Source organism: Typopeltis vanoorti, chromosome 11 (assembly GCF_054136105.1).
Source record: "Typopeltis vanoorti isolate ZY-2024b chromosome 11, IOZ_Tvanoo_1.0, whole genome shotgun sequence".
Taxonomy (NCBI): Eukaryota; Metazoa; Arthropoda; class Arachnida; order Uropygi; family Thelyphonidae; genus Typopeltis; species Typopeltis vanoorti.
Genome location: NC_143559.1, coordinates 40151310 through 40163836, shown reverse-complemented (window position 1 = coordinate 40163836; position 12527 = coordinate 40151310). Strand labels below are relative to the sequence as shown.

Genomic DNA, 12527 nt, shown 5'->3' with positions numbered 1-12527 from the left:
TATTACGATTTTTTTTCGAGGGGGGCCGTGAAATATTTTAATTTTTGCAAAGGGGGCCGTGACATCCAGAAGTTTGGGAAGCACTGCTTTATATGATTGAACCGTGCCATTGCAGAGAAAACAACCTGGTCAATAGCACTGTCAAATTTCTTTTTATATATTTCATGAAGAAAAAAAAATCGATGCAATCCTTTTGTTTTATTCAGAAATTTTGTAATATCCTGGACACTTCAGTTTATTTACTTCAATACAGTGATGTGATGGAAAGATATTGAGAACATCAATTTCCATAACATCAACTACTCTATCATCTCGCCCTCGATAATACAAGTTGGAACATGATCACTTACTAATTAAACTATTTCTTCTGCTCTATCATTTTCCTAAGACATTGCATTCATTAAAGTTATCCTTACATAATCATTCTTCATTTTACTCCCACGTAGCGAAAGAACTCATTAGGCTTCCATTTGCTTCCTGCTTGGCTAATTTCTTCATGTAATCTGATTTTATCTTTCTTACCATGTGCTAGTCACTATTCTTACCCGAGCTATATATACTGTTCACAATCTCTTTCTCATAGTATCTATTCTACAACTCTGTTTTTAATATTGCTCCTACTTAATGATGCTACTCATCCATTTAACTTTCACTTGAAACTGGGAATTTTCTTCCCACAAATGGTAAAACGACCAGAGAACGCAGAAAATTGACAGATATGACAATTACGATTACTTACTTTCAAAATAAGGAATTTTAGGTTTGTTATTAAAATTCCTTATTTTGTAAGTAATTCAAAGTAACTTTAAAGTAATACAAACTACCCTCTTCCTTCTATATATCAATGACCTACTTCAGTTGACCTCTAACCCAATACACAGTTTTGCAGATGACAGCACACTACATTCCCCCCTTTCATTTGACAAACCCTATCCTACACAACTCACCTCAACCCACAGAACATCAACCACTACTGTCTTTAATTCCGACCTCCAAGCCATCCTCCGATGGGGCTCAGGCAACCTTGTCAACTTCAACGCAAGTAAAACCCAGTTCTGTCTTATTTCTCACAAAAAAGAACCATTTTCCTCCAGCATTGTTTTCGATAACACTCAAATTCATAGACAAGAAGAAATTTCTCTACTCGGAATTACCTCGACATCAAGCCTTTCCTGGCATAAACACATCACAACCATTGCATCCTCAGCTTCCAAAAAACTAGGTTTTCTCCTTCACTCAAGACGCTACTTCACCTCTAAACAGCTGTCAACACTATACAAGTCACAAATCCTTCCAGCTCTCTAATACTGCTCTCACATCTGGAGTGGGGCTCCAAAAAGCTCCCTCAAAATGCTTGACTCAATACAGAGGAGAGCAGTTAGACTAATAAATGACCCATCCCTCACCAACTCGCTTCTCCCCCACTTTCACATAGACGCTTGGTCTCTGCAATCTGTATATTCTATAAATACTTTCACTGGAAAGGTTCATCTGAAACAGCATCAATAATCCCTCCACCCTGTACTAAGCCCATTGGAACACGTACAGCTGCCGCCCAACATCCTTTCACAGTACACCTTGAAACCCACAGAACAAGTTTCTTCTCCTCCTCCTCATTCATCCCTGCTACTGCAGTACTGTGGAACAGTCTTCCCCCTGACGTATTTCCCAAGGAATATAATATACAGGCGTTCAAATCAAATGTAAACAAGTTTCTCCTTTCACAACCCATCACCCATATACGGTGCTAACGTACTATAGGGTGACCAGCCAACCTCCTGTATATGGGCCCAACATTAAAAAAAAAAAAAAAAAAAAAAAAAAAAAAAAAAAAAACCTGAAAACAACTGAGGATGATCGTATTGCCCCCTTTCCGTCGAAATTTCGACAGGATAGGGCAACCATTCCGAAATTCGAATTTCGGAATGATAAAAAGATAAAAGAAAATACGAGTAGAATTAGCAGTAAAAAAAAAAAAAAAAGATCAAACCGCTCCATGTAACAATTAAGTATTATTCATTGTCTTTTATCATTTTAACTTTTGAAGTCGCCAGGCAATATTCCTGCAGCTTTACTTAGGCGTGCGGAAATTTGATGCGTCAATTGGAAATAACGGAAGCAACGTCGCTAATCTGTGACCAGACATGGAAATATGTCTGAAAGCGAGAGATGTTTATCAGTGTTAATGCCATTCCATAGGTAATAAGCTTTCCTCCCATTCTTAAAACGAAATACATGATTAAATCAAATTTTCATAAAAGTTGATGTTGTTTAGATAGTAGGTTGAGTTTTATCAATCTACTATCTACAGTTTTTAAGCAGCCAACCTGCCCAATAGAGGACTGAAGCAGAAAAAAGAATAGGATTCTTGGTATAGCCCACCCGCGGTATTGTTATTGCTTTTCAATCATTCTTGAATCCAGTTGCCATTAAAAAAAGGAAAAGAAAAAAAGTTCTGTTCATTGCTGCCACTTTTCGTCATGCAGATAATTATTGTATATCTCCAGCCTCCTCCTGATGCACGAAAAAAAAAAAAAAAACTTTCTACAAACTCTCTTCAATGATGATGATATAACCAATTCTGCCGCTTACTGTATCCCTTCTTAATATTGTGATAAATTTTCATCTGTAAGAATTCAAAAACGGCGCTTGAAGTTCACTCGAAAACTGGAGCACAAATATTTTCATGTGAATCTTGGTGGTAGTTCCTTTCTTAACTCACTCAAGGGACAATCCCCCCCCCCCCCTTATGAGACCAAACATGGAGCTTTTTACTAGTTTACTAGTTTGTCTTCGGTAAGCAGGATGGTGGCTTCATATCCAGCATTGAAAAATTATTTACTACTTTAAGACTTAACGTTAATATTCATGCTACGGTGGGATTCAAAACACAGAGCTCGTTAGTTGAAGAGCAGCAACGCTATCCACTACAGTAACCAGGCCGATAAACCCACTTTCCAAATTATGACACTTTTCCATCTTTGCAAATGCAAATAACGACCGACACTAACGATTATTTAACTTGAACAGTCAGCCTGAACGTGTTTCATTGGCTAAGCTCTAGTCCAACCATATTCTCTGGAACCAGCCATTGGCATTTTTTCGCAATTAGAACTGAACTTTCTTCTTACAAACACATTGAATGTTTCATGGTTGCAGTAGCGTTATTCCTTTTTTGTAGTCATAACACAAAACAAGGAATAACGAATAATCATTATATTTAATTAATATAATGATACCAAAGGAATTTTCCCATCCATAACCTGTTTTGGATCTCTAAGCAAAGTAGAGCGCCCTTTTAGGATTCTTCAAGGCTACTGTACGCTATAGTCTGAAATGTCTCCAACTGGTTTGTTTGCGTTCAGGAATCAGACGCTTGCTACTTTCTCATGGATCAGGTAACGTGGTCTTAGAAATGTTCCTCTCCTAAACTCGATTCGAACCTACCAAGCACTATTTAAAATGTAGAACTGATGACAACCCTTCCACACACACGCACACACAAGTATACTAATATTTCAAAGAGGAACTAAGCTACGTAGCTACTTTTTGAACATCTTTATTGATTATTCAGTTTTATATATTTTTCTACAACTGAAGTGATGTCTTAGCTCCTCACTCTCTCTCTCTCTCGCCGCCCCCCCCTCCACATCTCATATATAAAGAATGCGCAATCCAGTTGGACATCACTTCGTAAGCTGCAGTACTTTTATTTACATCTGTTAAATTAAGTGCTGCAGTATTTCCTTGACAGAAACCTTGATTCCTAGTTCATTTTTCGTCATTTCTGAATTATGTATAAGGAATGTTGTCGTTTTGATGCCTGGCTGTAGCATCTCTTAATGAATAAATTACTTCAAAATATATCTTAGGAATTCTCTGTTGTGTTTATAATTTTAAATTATAATCTGAATCAGTAATAATTTAATGCTTTATATATACTGAATGATAAGTGAGAGAAACTTTTTGATGTTTTCATGTTAATTTTACAACCTATATCGTACTTTTAACCTTCACAAAATTTAAATGTCCTCCCTCAAAAAATAGGCCGTTAAATACTTAAAAGCAAAGGCTTCTTAATGGACAAAACAGAATTATTTAAGCAGCTAGTTCGTCTCTGTAGTGTAGTCACTACAAATGTAATTCGCAGTCTTCTAATTGGCTTATATATTATTTAAATGATATAATGATACCAAGCATGTGTTGAATCATCAAGTGAAAACGTGAATTACTTAGGAAATGAGCTAGTGGTAGAAAAGTATTTAAACAACCATTTAAAAGTCAATCTTTATGGTAAACTGAGCTGATTTCGACTGGCTTAATTCGTTGATGATTTGAGCGTTGTTGCGTTTAAAATATAAAGAGAAGGAATATAACAGAAAAAACCGTAAGATGTCTTGCTTTGACTTTTTGTACCAATAATAGTTTTTCAAATGCATGTTGATAAATGAATTATTATTCTGTCGTCCGTATCTTAAGACCTCCTCTTATTTGACTTGGTAATTCGGAATTATTACTGTGAAATGATGTTTCTTTTAGCTGCTAGTCTGTGATGATTGCATCACTTGGCTGTTGTGCTGCTTATTAACCTTCTAAAGTGCAAATTATATTAGAAGCACATAACTCTTACATTGCTTTACGGAACATCAGTATTTTACTTGATTGGAAGAGACCGAGAAGTTTCCCACGCTTTTTTTGGCAATTTTTGAAGTACTCTAATTCTTTCATTAATTGGATTTAACGCTTCAAAGTTGGACTTTCTCTTGTGTGCCAAATACCTCTGACGACTAAATTGGAGTTAAAAGTCGAATTCTGGCTCTAATTGTTCTTGTATATGTAGTCAGTGACTTACAGTATATTTGGCTTAAGTCACCGTTGTAACTCTCTTAATATCGTCTCCTTATGATATTTAAGTTTTATTTATTTAGCGAATGGTGATATAACGGCCGTGAGCGGGTGCGCCACCAACTTATGAAACTAGTGTTAGTATTGTTTGCGATGTACTTTTTGACTGGTTGCGGGACGAAAAACCGGAGTTTTCGCTAGGGAAACGCTGCTACTCCCGTATGAGACCGGCTAATTCACCTTCCGTTGTGAAAAGTTGATAAAGGTTCTTCACTTTCTAGACAGAATTCGAACTTGGGTCTTTCCAACCATAGGGCTTCTTCGAAACTGACTAAGTTACGAGGCTCATTTGAGGTTTCGGAACACTGTTCCAGTTTGCGTCCCGAGAAAGCGATTTTGGCGCATCTCCCCCCTCCCCTCACATATAGCCTTTTACACTGTATTAAATAAAAAAATATATATGGGCACATGAGTTTTCCATAAACCCCAGTACCCTTGACCGATTATTGTTGTCACTCCTGCGTAGACTTTCCACAGAAACGGCCGATTACTGGGCACAGATATTTTGACCCATGCTTCCACCAAAATGATACACTATACGGTTCGGACTGAGTCTACGATCACTTGCCATCATAGATGAAGTGCAAAGGCCAAAATATCTTGGATATCCCTTCCTCCCACGTTTAGAATTCTTCTCTCTCTCTCAGTGAAGACTGACGTAGTGAAGGCCAAATTAAATTAACCGATCTCAAGCAAGTTATCAGAACGTTTTATCCTATCCCCACACACATACAAGTCAGCAAACCATTAAAAACTCAGACTAGTAGAAAGGGTTCGTGGTTAATATGACAGATTTTCCTCGATGAGGAAATGGAGGTGTAGTAGTCCTCTTACTCATCGTTAAGAGGACTATTTACAATTGCTGAATCTGTGTGAGAATTTTGGTTAAAAAACGATCCAATGGAAATTGACAGTGAATAGTTTGCAATAACAGTGAACGGTTATTGCAAAATGTTTTACCAAGAAGGTGCATGATACATATTGATATTATAAATAAAGTAATGTGTTCTAGAAATAAGTCGCATAATTTCGCCAGATAGTATTTTTCCCATTCACTAAATTCCCCCCCCCCCCCTCAGAAACTGCATCTAGTACAAGTTATAAATGCATTCTGTATTCTCTGGGAAATCCCTAAAAACATGAAACACTGCCTACACCGAAACATGAACCGTGTCGACGTGGTAGACTTCGATAATGAGATTTTAAGCGCACCCCGAAGTACTGACTTAAGTTAAGTTTTAAAGTTACTAAAAGAAAGTAAATTGTGATATCGCAAAGGAGTTAAGTTATAAGCATGTGCGATGTATGCTTCTGTTACTGGCACAAGATTTGATATAACCAAACAACATTGTAATGACCATCTTATATATGAATTCATCAGTTAATATTCAAGTAGTAGTAGGGATAGCGAAGAGCCTCCTAGTTTGCAGTTAAGCAACGTCAGTTCTCTAAGGAGTTTGAGGCATAGAATTGACAGTTGTGATAAATAACAAACTATAATTAATAAATAGCAAAAAATTCCTAGATTAAACAGATTACCTCCCCTCTTATATACAAAACTATCCAGTGTAATTCTGTATTTTCACAAATATCCTCCTAATTTTCTTGCTTTCCAAAAGACCAGAACTCGCGAGCACAATACTGCCATAGGTTTATTAAGTAGTGTTATCGCAGTGAGTCAAGATATTAAGTACGCCATAAATATCATATTACCATCCTTTTTCTTACTCCCACCTAAAGACGTCTAGTCAAGGACATCCGTAGTTTAACAACCTCCTGTAGAAAGTGGCTATTCGTCGAACTCATGAGTTCCGTCATAACTACGAAACATACTGTTGTAGAACACTGTTGCTTCCGATAACAGTTTATTTTTCTTTTTGCCTTGTTTCCCCCGACAGGATTTCGATACTCGCATAACAAGCATCGCTTCAAGATTAAGAAAATAGGAGTAATTGAAATGCAGTTTCCAGGCGTAATATTTATATTACGGAAATTGTATTTCAATTATTCATATTTAATCTGATATGTAACCAGATTAAAAATAACAAAAAATAAAGCATCGTTTATTTTAGAAACATTTCCCAGCGTATACTATTAAAGTTTACATTTAACAGACGCTTTCAGATAAGCTACTTCGGGTAATAAAGGAGGTGGCCTGGGTCTTTACTCAAGTAAAAACTCAAAGCTAGCAATCGCGTGAATATACTATTGATGATGTAATTGAGATATTCCCGTATGTCTAGTTTCACGTAGTAAATATAATTTTTTTTTTTTAAATTAACAGACGTTACCACTTGAATTGCACAGATGTAGTAAAAGCACTTAACACTTATGCTTTCAAAAAATGTTAAAGTATATATATTAAGTACTGGAATTCATTTTTAAAGTAGCACAACATTGCTCATCAAACAGGTAACAAAGAATAGTAAAAAAAATATATATATATTTATGAAAATGTACGTTTCTGTGGCTTAGCAGTTCTGTGAGAAGCATCCAGTATTGAGACTACATTTTGAGGTCAAAACGAGTTTAATAAAAAAAAAAATAAACAAATTATAACCTTACAAGTTTCGTAAATCGTCAGGAGTACTAGAAAAAAAGTTATAGACAACAAAAGTCTAAAAACAATTAATTACACATACTAGATATTATGGGAACTTCACAATTGGTACATAGAGGTAAACAGGATAAAAACGTTAAATTCATTACTGCATGCGTGTTGGAATACTGCTAGTTGTTGCTGTCGCGTTCTGTGGCATGTCTGCGTTCTAATATTCTGAGTTGGTGGCAGTTACATTTTTAATGAAAACATATCAAACTTGATGTAAGATTAAGCCTTGATTTGTTACATTGTGTGGCATCCTTAGCATTTACAAGGCTTCCTTGAACTTTCTTGTAAAACGATTATGTTCAATATAAGACATTTTTGTTTGCTGCCTTTGATAGCCCGTGGTAGTTGTGTGTGATGCCAAGCCTGATTTATGCTATCTTCTTTTTTTTTTTCCTTTTTTCCCCCCGATGTCTTTTACATGTTCTCTCCCAGTCTTCCTGTCTGATCTAATAACAAATGCCACAAGAACAATGAATCCCATAAACGCCTAATTTTTTTTTTCATGGGATGATGTGAAGGTTTTGGTGGATGCAAGAATCTGGAGATTTTATGCAAAGGTAAAAAAGCCATTTTACATTCGTAAAATCTTGTTTATAAAGGAGTTGCATTAAGAATTTTGTCGATCGTCTTGGGTTCATAGCCATTGAGTGCGAGGTTCTGTTTTAGGTAGTGTAGTTCATTCCTTTTAATCGACGTGCTAGATATATATATATATATATATATATATATATTTACAACCAAGTTTGGTCTGCTATCATTAAAAATCTAACTGCCACGGACCTAGGATACGATACGTGCTATGCCACAGAACGTACAGCAACTACTAGCAGTGTTCCAACATGCATATAATAATGAATTTAACGGTTTTATTCTGTTACTTATTTGTATGTACCAATTGTGAAGTTCTTATAACATCTAATATGTTATAAGAACATATTAGATGTTATAAGAACTTCACAATGTATAATATAATTGTACATATAATACAATTATATTATACATTGTGAAGGCCACTAACGAAACTTTATGGGGTTATAATTGTTTATTTTATTAAACTCGTTATTTACCTTAAAATGTGATGTCAATACAAGAGGTTTCCCAAAGAACGTTCTTCGCACACGCAATACAAACAAACAAAAACACTAAAAAACAAAATGTTTTTTATATAAAACACTAGTTAAATAAACAAAAATAAATTTAGTGTTTTTGTTTTTAAGCAAAAAACAAATAAATAAAGCACCGCATTTGCAAAAATAACAAATAAAAAAAATAAAATAAAATAAAAATGTTGCACGTAACCCGCAGACAAAATAACTGTAACATGATCGATACCATTTCTTCTAAACAAAAGCCAAATAAAGATACAAAAGTGCGGGATTACTTTTGCTGGGCGTGTCAATAGGCTAATGAATGATGTCAATGTTTATAAGATTCACGGTATGTATAATCGAGGAACTGGTGTCATGGATTGAAAAGGGATCACTTGCTGTTTTGGTTTTGGTTGAAAACTAGGACTATGAGACCAGTGTATTATGTCTGTTAATTGCATATGTTCCTTTCTTCTGGCTGGTTTGTCTGTTTTGAGGGATGAAAAACTCGAGTGTCCGAAGTGATGGGAGAGGGGTGGGGAGGACTCTTCTACCTCTATGAGACCGTTAAACTCGCCTTCAGTTAGTCCCTTATGGAGGAAAGTTCTTCGTATTCCTAGACAGAATTCGAACCCAAGTATTTCCAGCTAGATGACATCGTCGATGCCCACCGTCGAATTTTTTTAGCCTGAAAAGTGGTTCGAAGTGGCTTTCAGTTGACGGAAAATGAGTTCGAAAATTGTTCTAGACGTATTCGCTCTTCCCTACTAAGAGTGATTTTGCAAAAATACACTTTTTTTTTTCCTTATTTACCAATTCTTCAATATGTTTAAAATGTTTCAGGTAATGTTTTGATAAAAAAGAGCAAAATTGAGTAACCCCTATAAACTAAAACAAAAAAATCGATAGCGAACATTTCGCGCATTTATTCTACAGCTCTATTATTGATTATACGAGAATACTTATTCACACATTCATTTTAATTTAATTCTACGAGAATTTAGTAATTATCGTTAGAAGTAAAGTAATATCAGCATTTGTGCATGCGCATACATTCTTCTCAACCTCGCGGCTACAGATAATGGATGTGGTTTAGTTAAAATTAAGAAAAGGCAAGTTTGACCACGAGACTAATATAGTCTGTTAATCGCGTGCAATTCGATAACCAAGTTGTCTGTTATAAGTTAAATACTGAATTTTTGGAGGATAACTCCCAGTCATACTACAGTGTCTGACATTCTTTTGGGGCTACACTTTTGCGCACTGTACAAATTGCATGAGTTATGGTTAAAAGTAAATAATAAAACACTAAATGAACTTCTTTATTTGTGAAGCATTCGAAATTTTGTCTCCTTTTCTGTAGGGTTGAAGTGGGGATATATATATATTTTTTCTCCTTTTAACCCCCCCCCCCCCAGTGTGATTCCTTAATACTGCTGAACCCTAAAGCATGCAAATGATAATTGTTACAATGAGCTTCAGTGCTACGTATTTCGTTTTTTTTCCCCTTGTATGTTAAAAATTCATACTCGACTTAAACGGAAATGCAAATCAATTATTTTTTACCTTTTAAAAAAGACATTAAAATTCTTTGTAATAAATAATTGTTGTAAAATAAAAATATTTACAGTGAAGAAAACAGTGTATGAAAACTTGTAGAGATTTTAAGTATATCACTAAGGTCAGGGAGAAATGAAGGTAAATAATTTTTTTCAGTTTTAAATTATTTGTAATCCTCAAAAGGGGTAACATAAAGGAATGTCTTAAGTGCTTGAAACCTGTTTGAGACTTTAGTAAAGTCTTTAAATAAGAAACGCAGGTATTTCAACATCCTATTTCTGAATTGCAGTTATCTTGATTAACTAATACCATTCCGAAGCTGGATATGCATGAAAGCACTCAGACAAAACGCGATTACAGTGTTTTAGATTCCGAAAACGTTTTGGTCCACCGGTTTCTTTTTCAGGGATATTAATTGTTATGTTATTGTCATTCTTTCTCGAACAGCCCCGAGTAGGCAGCCTTTTGATGGGTTAACAATGGACCACCATCTTCTGGATGTGTATTTGTCCCAATTACTTTAGTTTTCCCATGGCTACAGCTCGCTGCCTTTTGGGGAAACGTGTTCTGCAACAAGCTGTTTGGAGTTTCTTTATAATCAAGGACTCTGTTCCGAGGGGATATCCTCTAAAAATACTGTTGCATTTTAAGTATATCGAGTATAGCTCTATCATCAGACGACATCCATATCAATTCTCTTTCCTAAAGCAAACAACTTTGAACTCTCATCATAACTTTTTTGCATTACATTTAGTTCAAATTATACACGGGGTTTTTAAAGAGGGCTCCCTAAAACGCTACTAGATCTTAATGATTATATTATTTTGGAAAGAGGGATAATAAACGTGTACTTACTTAATATACAAATCGATGTTGTTGTTTTTCAGCCTCAGACGAGAACCGAAACCTGAAACAGTGCTATTAGGTCAGTGTAGCCCTTAATTGAAAGCATTAACAAAAATTGAATACACGAGCTAGATTTTTTTTTACGACCGAGGTATGTGGCCAAAGTATTATATTTTACCTGCTTGTGTTTTCCAGCTGGTTTAAAGGATGAGAAACTATCACCGCAGTATAAGCTGGCTCACTCATCTTCACCTGAAATGCCTTTATAAGGCTCATCGTGAACTTCGCGCTTTCTACCCCGAGGACAATTATCGTAACGTCCTCCCAACTACGCCACGGAGGCTATCGTAAAACACTGAATTCGATTGTGCTTAAACATAGTTTTTAAAATTTCTTTGAAGTTTCTTCTCGCCTACTTCCCGAGGCATTAATATTTCATTCTTCTAGATCAGTGGGTTTCAATCTGCTGCGAGATATTACATCATTTTTACAATTTATTAAAAATAAGTTTACAAAAATACATCTATAACAACAGAAAATAATTCCAAATAGGAAAAATGCACAATATTTTTATATTGTACATTTTTCCTATCTGGTATTTTGTATTGAACAAAAATTACACAATACAGCGTACTTAAAAGGACTGTAATACTCGTATATACTCGTATGTTGCAAATACGCAGCATAACAACAGTATGCAGTTCACTCTTGATAAATATCTAACAACATACAGTACAATACATATCTTCCTCTCCTTTTATTTTATGTATCTATTGTGAATCCTGCTTAAAGATTATACACCTCTAGTTTTCGTTAGTACCGTTCATGAATTATGTGAGATATTTTGGGGCCCCTCCTCCTCAAGTGACCAAACAGGGAACATTTTATTTTCAAGTCACTTCGTGCCTCCGTATAAGCAGTCGAATTCTCACATCGAGCGATGAAATCACCTGCCACCTAATGCATTTACAAATATCCCTGCCACAGTGACATTCGACTCTCCCAGCCTGTTGGCGATATTTGTATTGACGGGCACTTTGAGCTGTTCATAGAAAGAAAATAATCAAGAACTTCGACAAAACAAATACTGTATATGTTTAGCCGACGTTTATTTTACATTGTTCGGAATTACAGACATTCCCAACTTACGTTACGTTCTGCAAATTTTATGTAACTCGAATTTAATAAGTTTTCCCATTAATTGCATTTTGCTTAGGTGTTAACAGTATGTGGATGCAGTGTATTCATCATCACGAATCATGGGCTCACTGCCCGTTGATGTCTGATGCCTGTTTCACTATCTTCTTCCACCTTTCTTTGTCCAGTGCACAGTGTTGCAGTTTTTGTACATCCATTCCACACCAGTCTTTTATATCGTCTATCCATTCTCTGTATGGTCTACCTCTTCTGTTTAAACCATCCAAAATACCAAACATAAATGTCTTTATCTTCCGGTCCTCACTCATTCTACAGATGTGTCCAAATAATTGCAGCTTCCGTTTTATAATCTTCTGCAT

General features: G+C 35.6%; 1 protein-coding gene across 3 annotated transcripts in view; it reads left to right on the top strand.

Annotated features, from left to right (window-relative positions):
- Positions 1-12527, top strand: part of spri (Src homology 2 domain-containing protein sprint) — a 488442-nt gene that overhangs the window by 70210 nt on the left and 405705 nt on the right. Inside the window, exon 1 of one of the 3 annotated variants that reach the window (XM_090400601.1) lies at positions 8915-8953. The exons of the other annotated variants lie outside the window; for them this stretch is intronic. Within the exon in view, the coding sequence (XP_090256727.1) occupies positions 8927-8953 (27 nt within the window). The 5' untranslated portion in view covers positions 8915-8926. Of the gene's footprint in view, positions 1-8914; positions 8954-12527 lie in introns of those variants that run through there. 3 annotated transcript variants of the gene reach the window in all.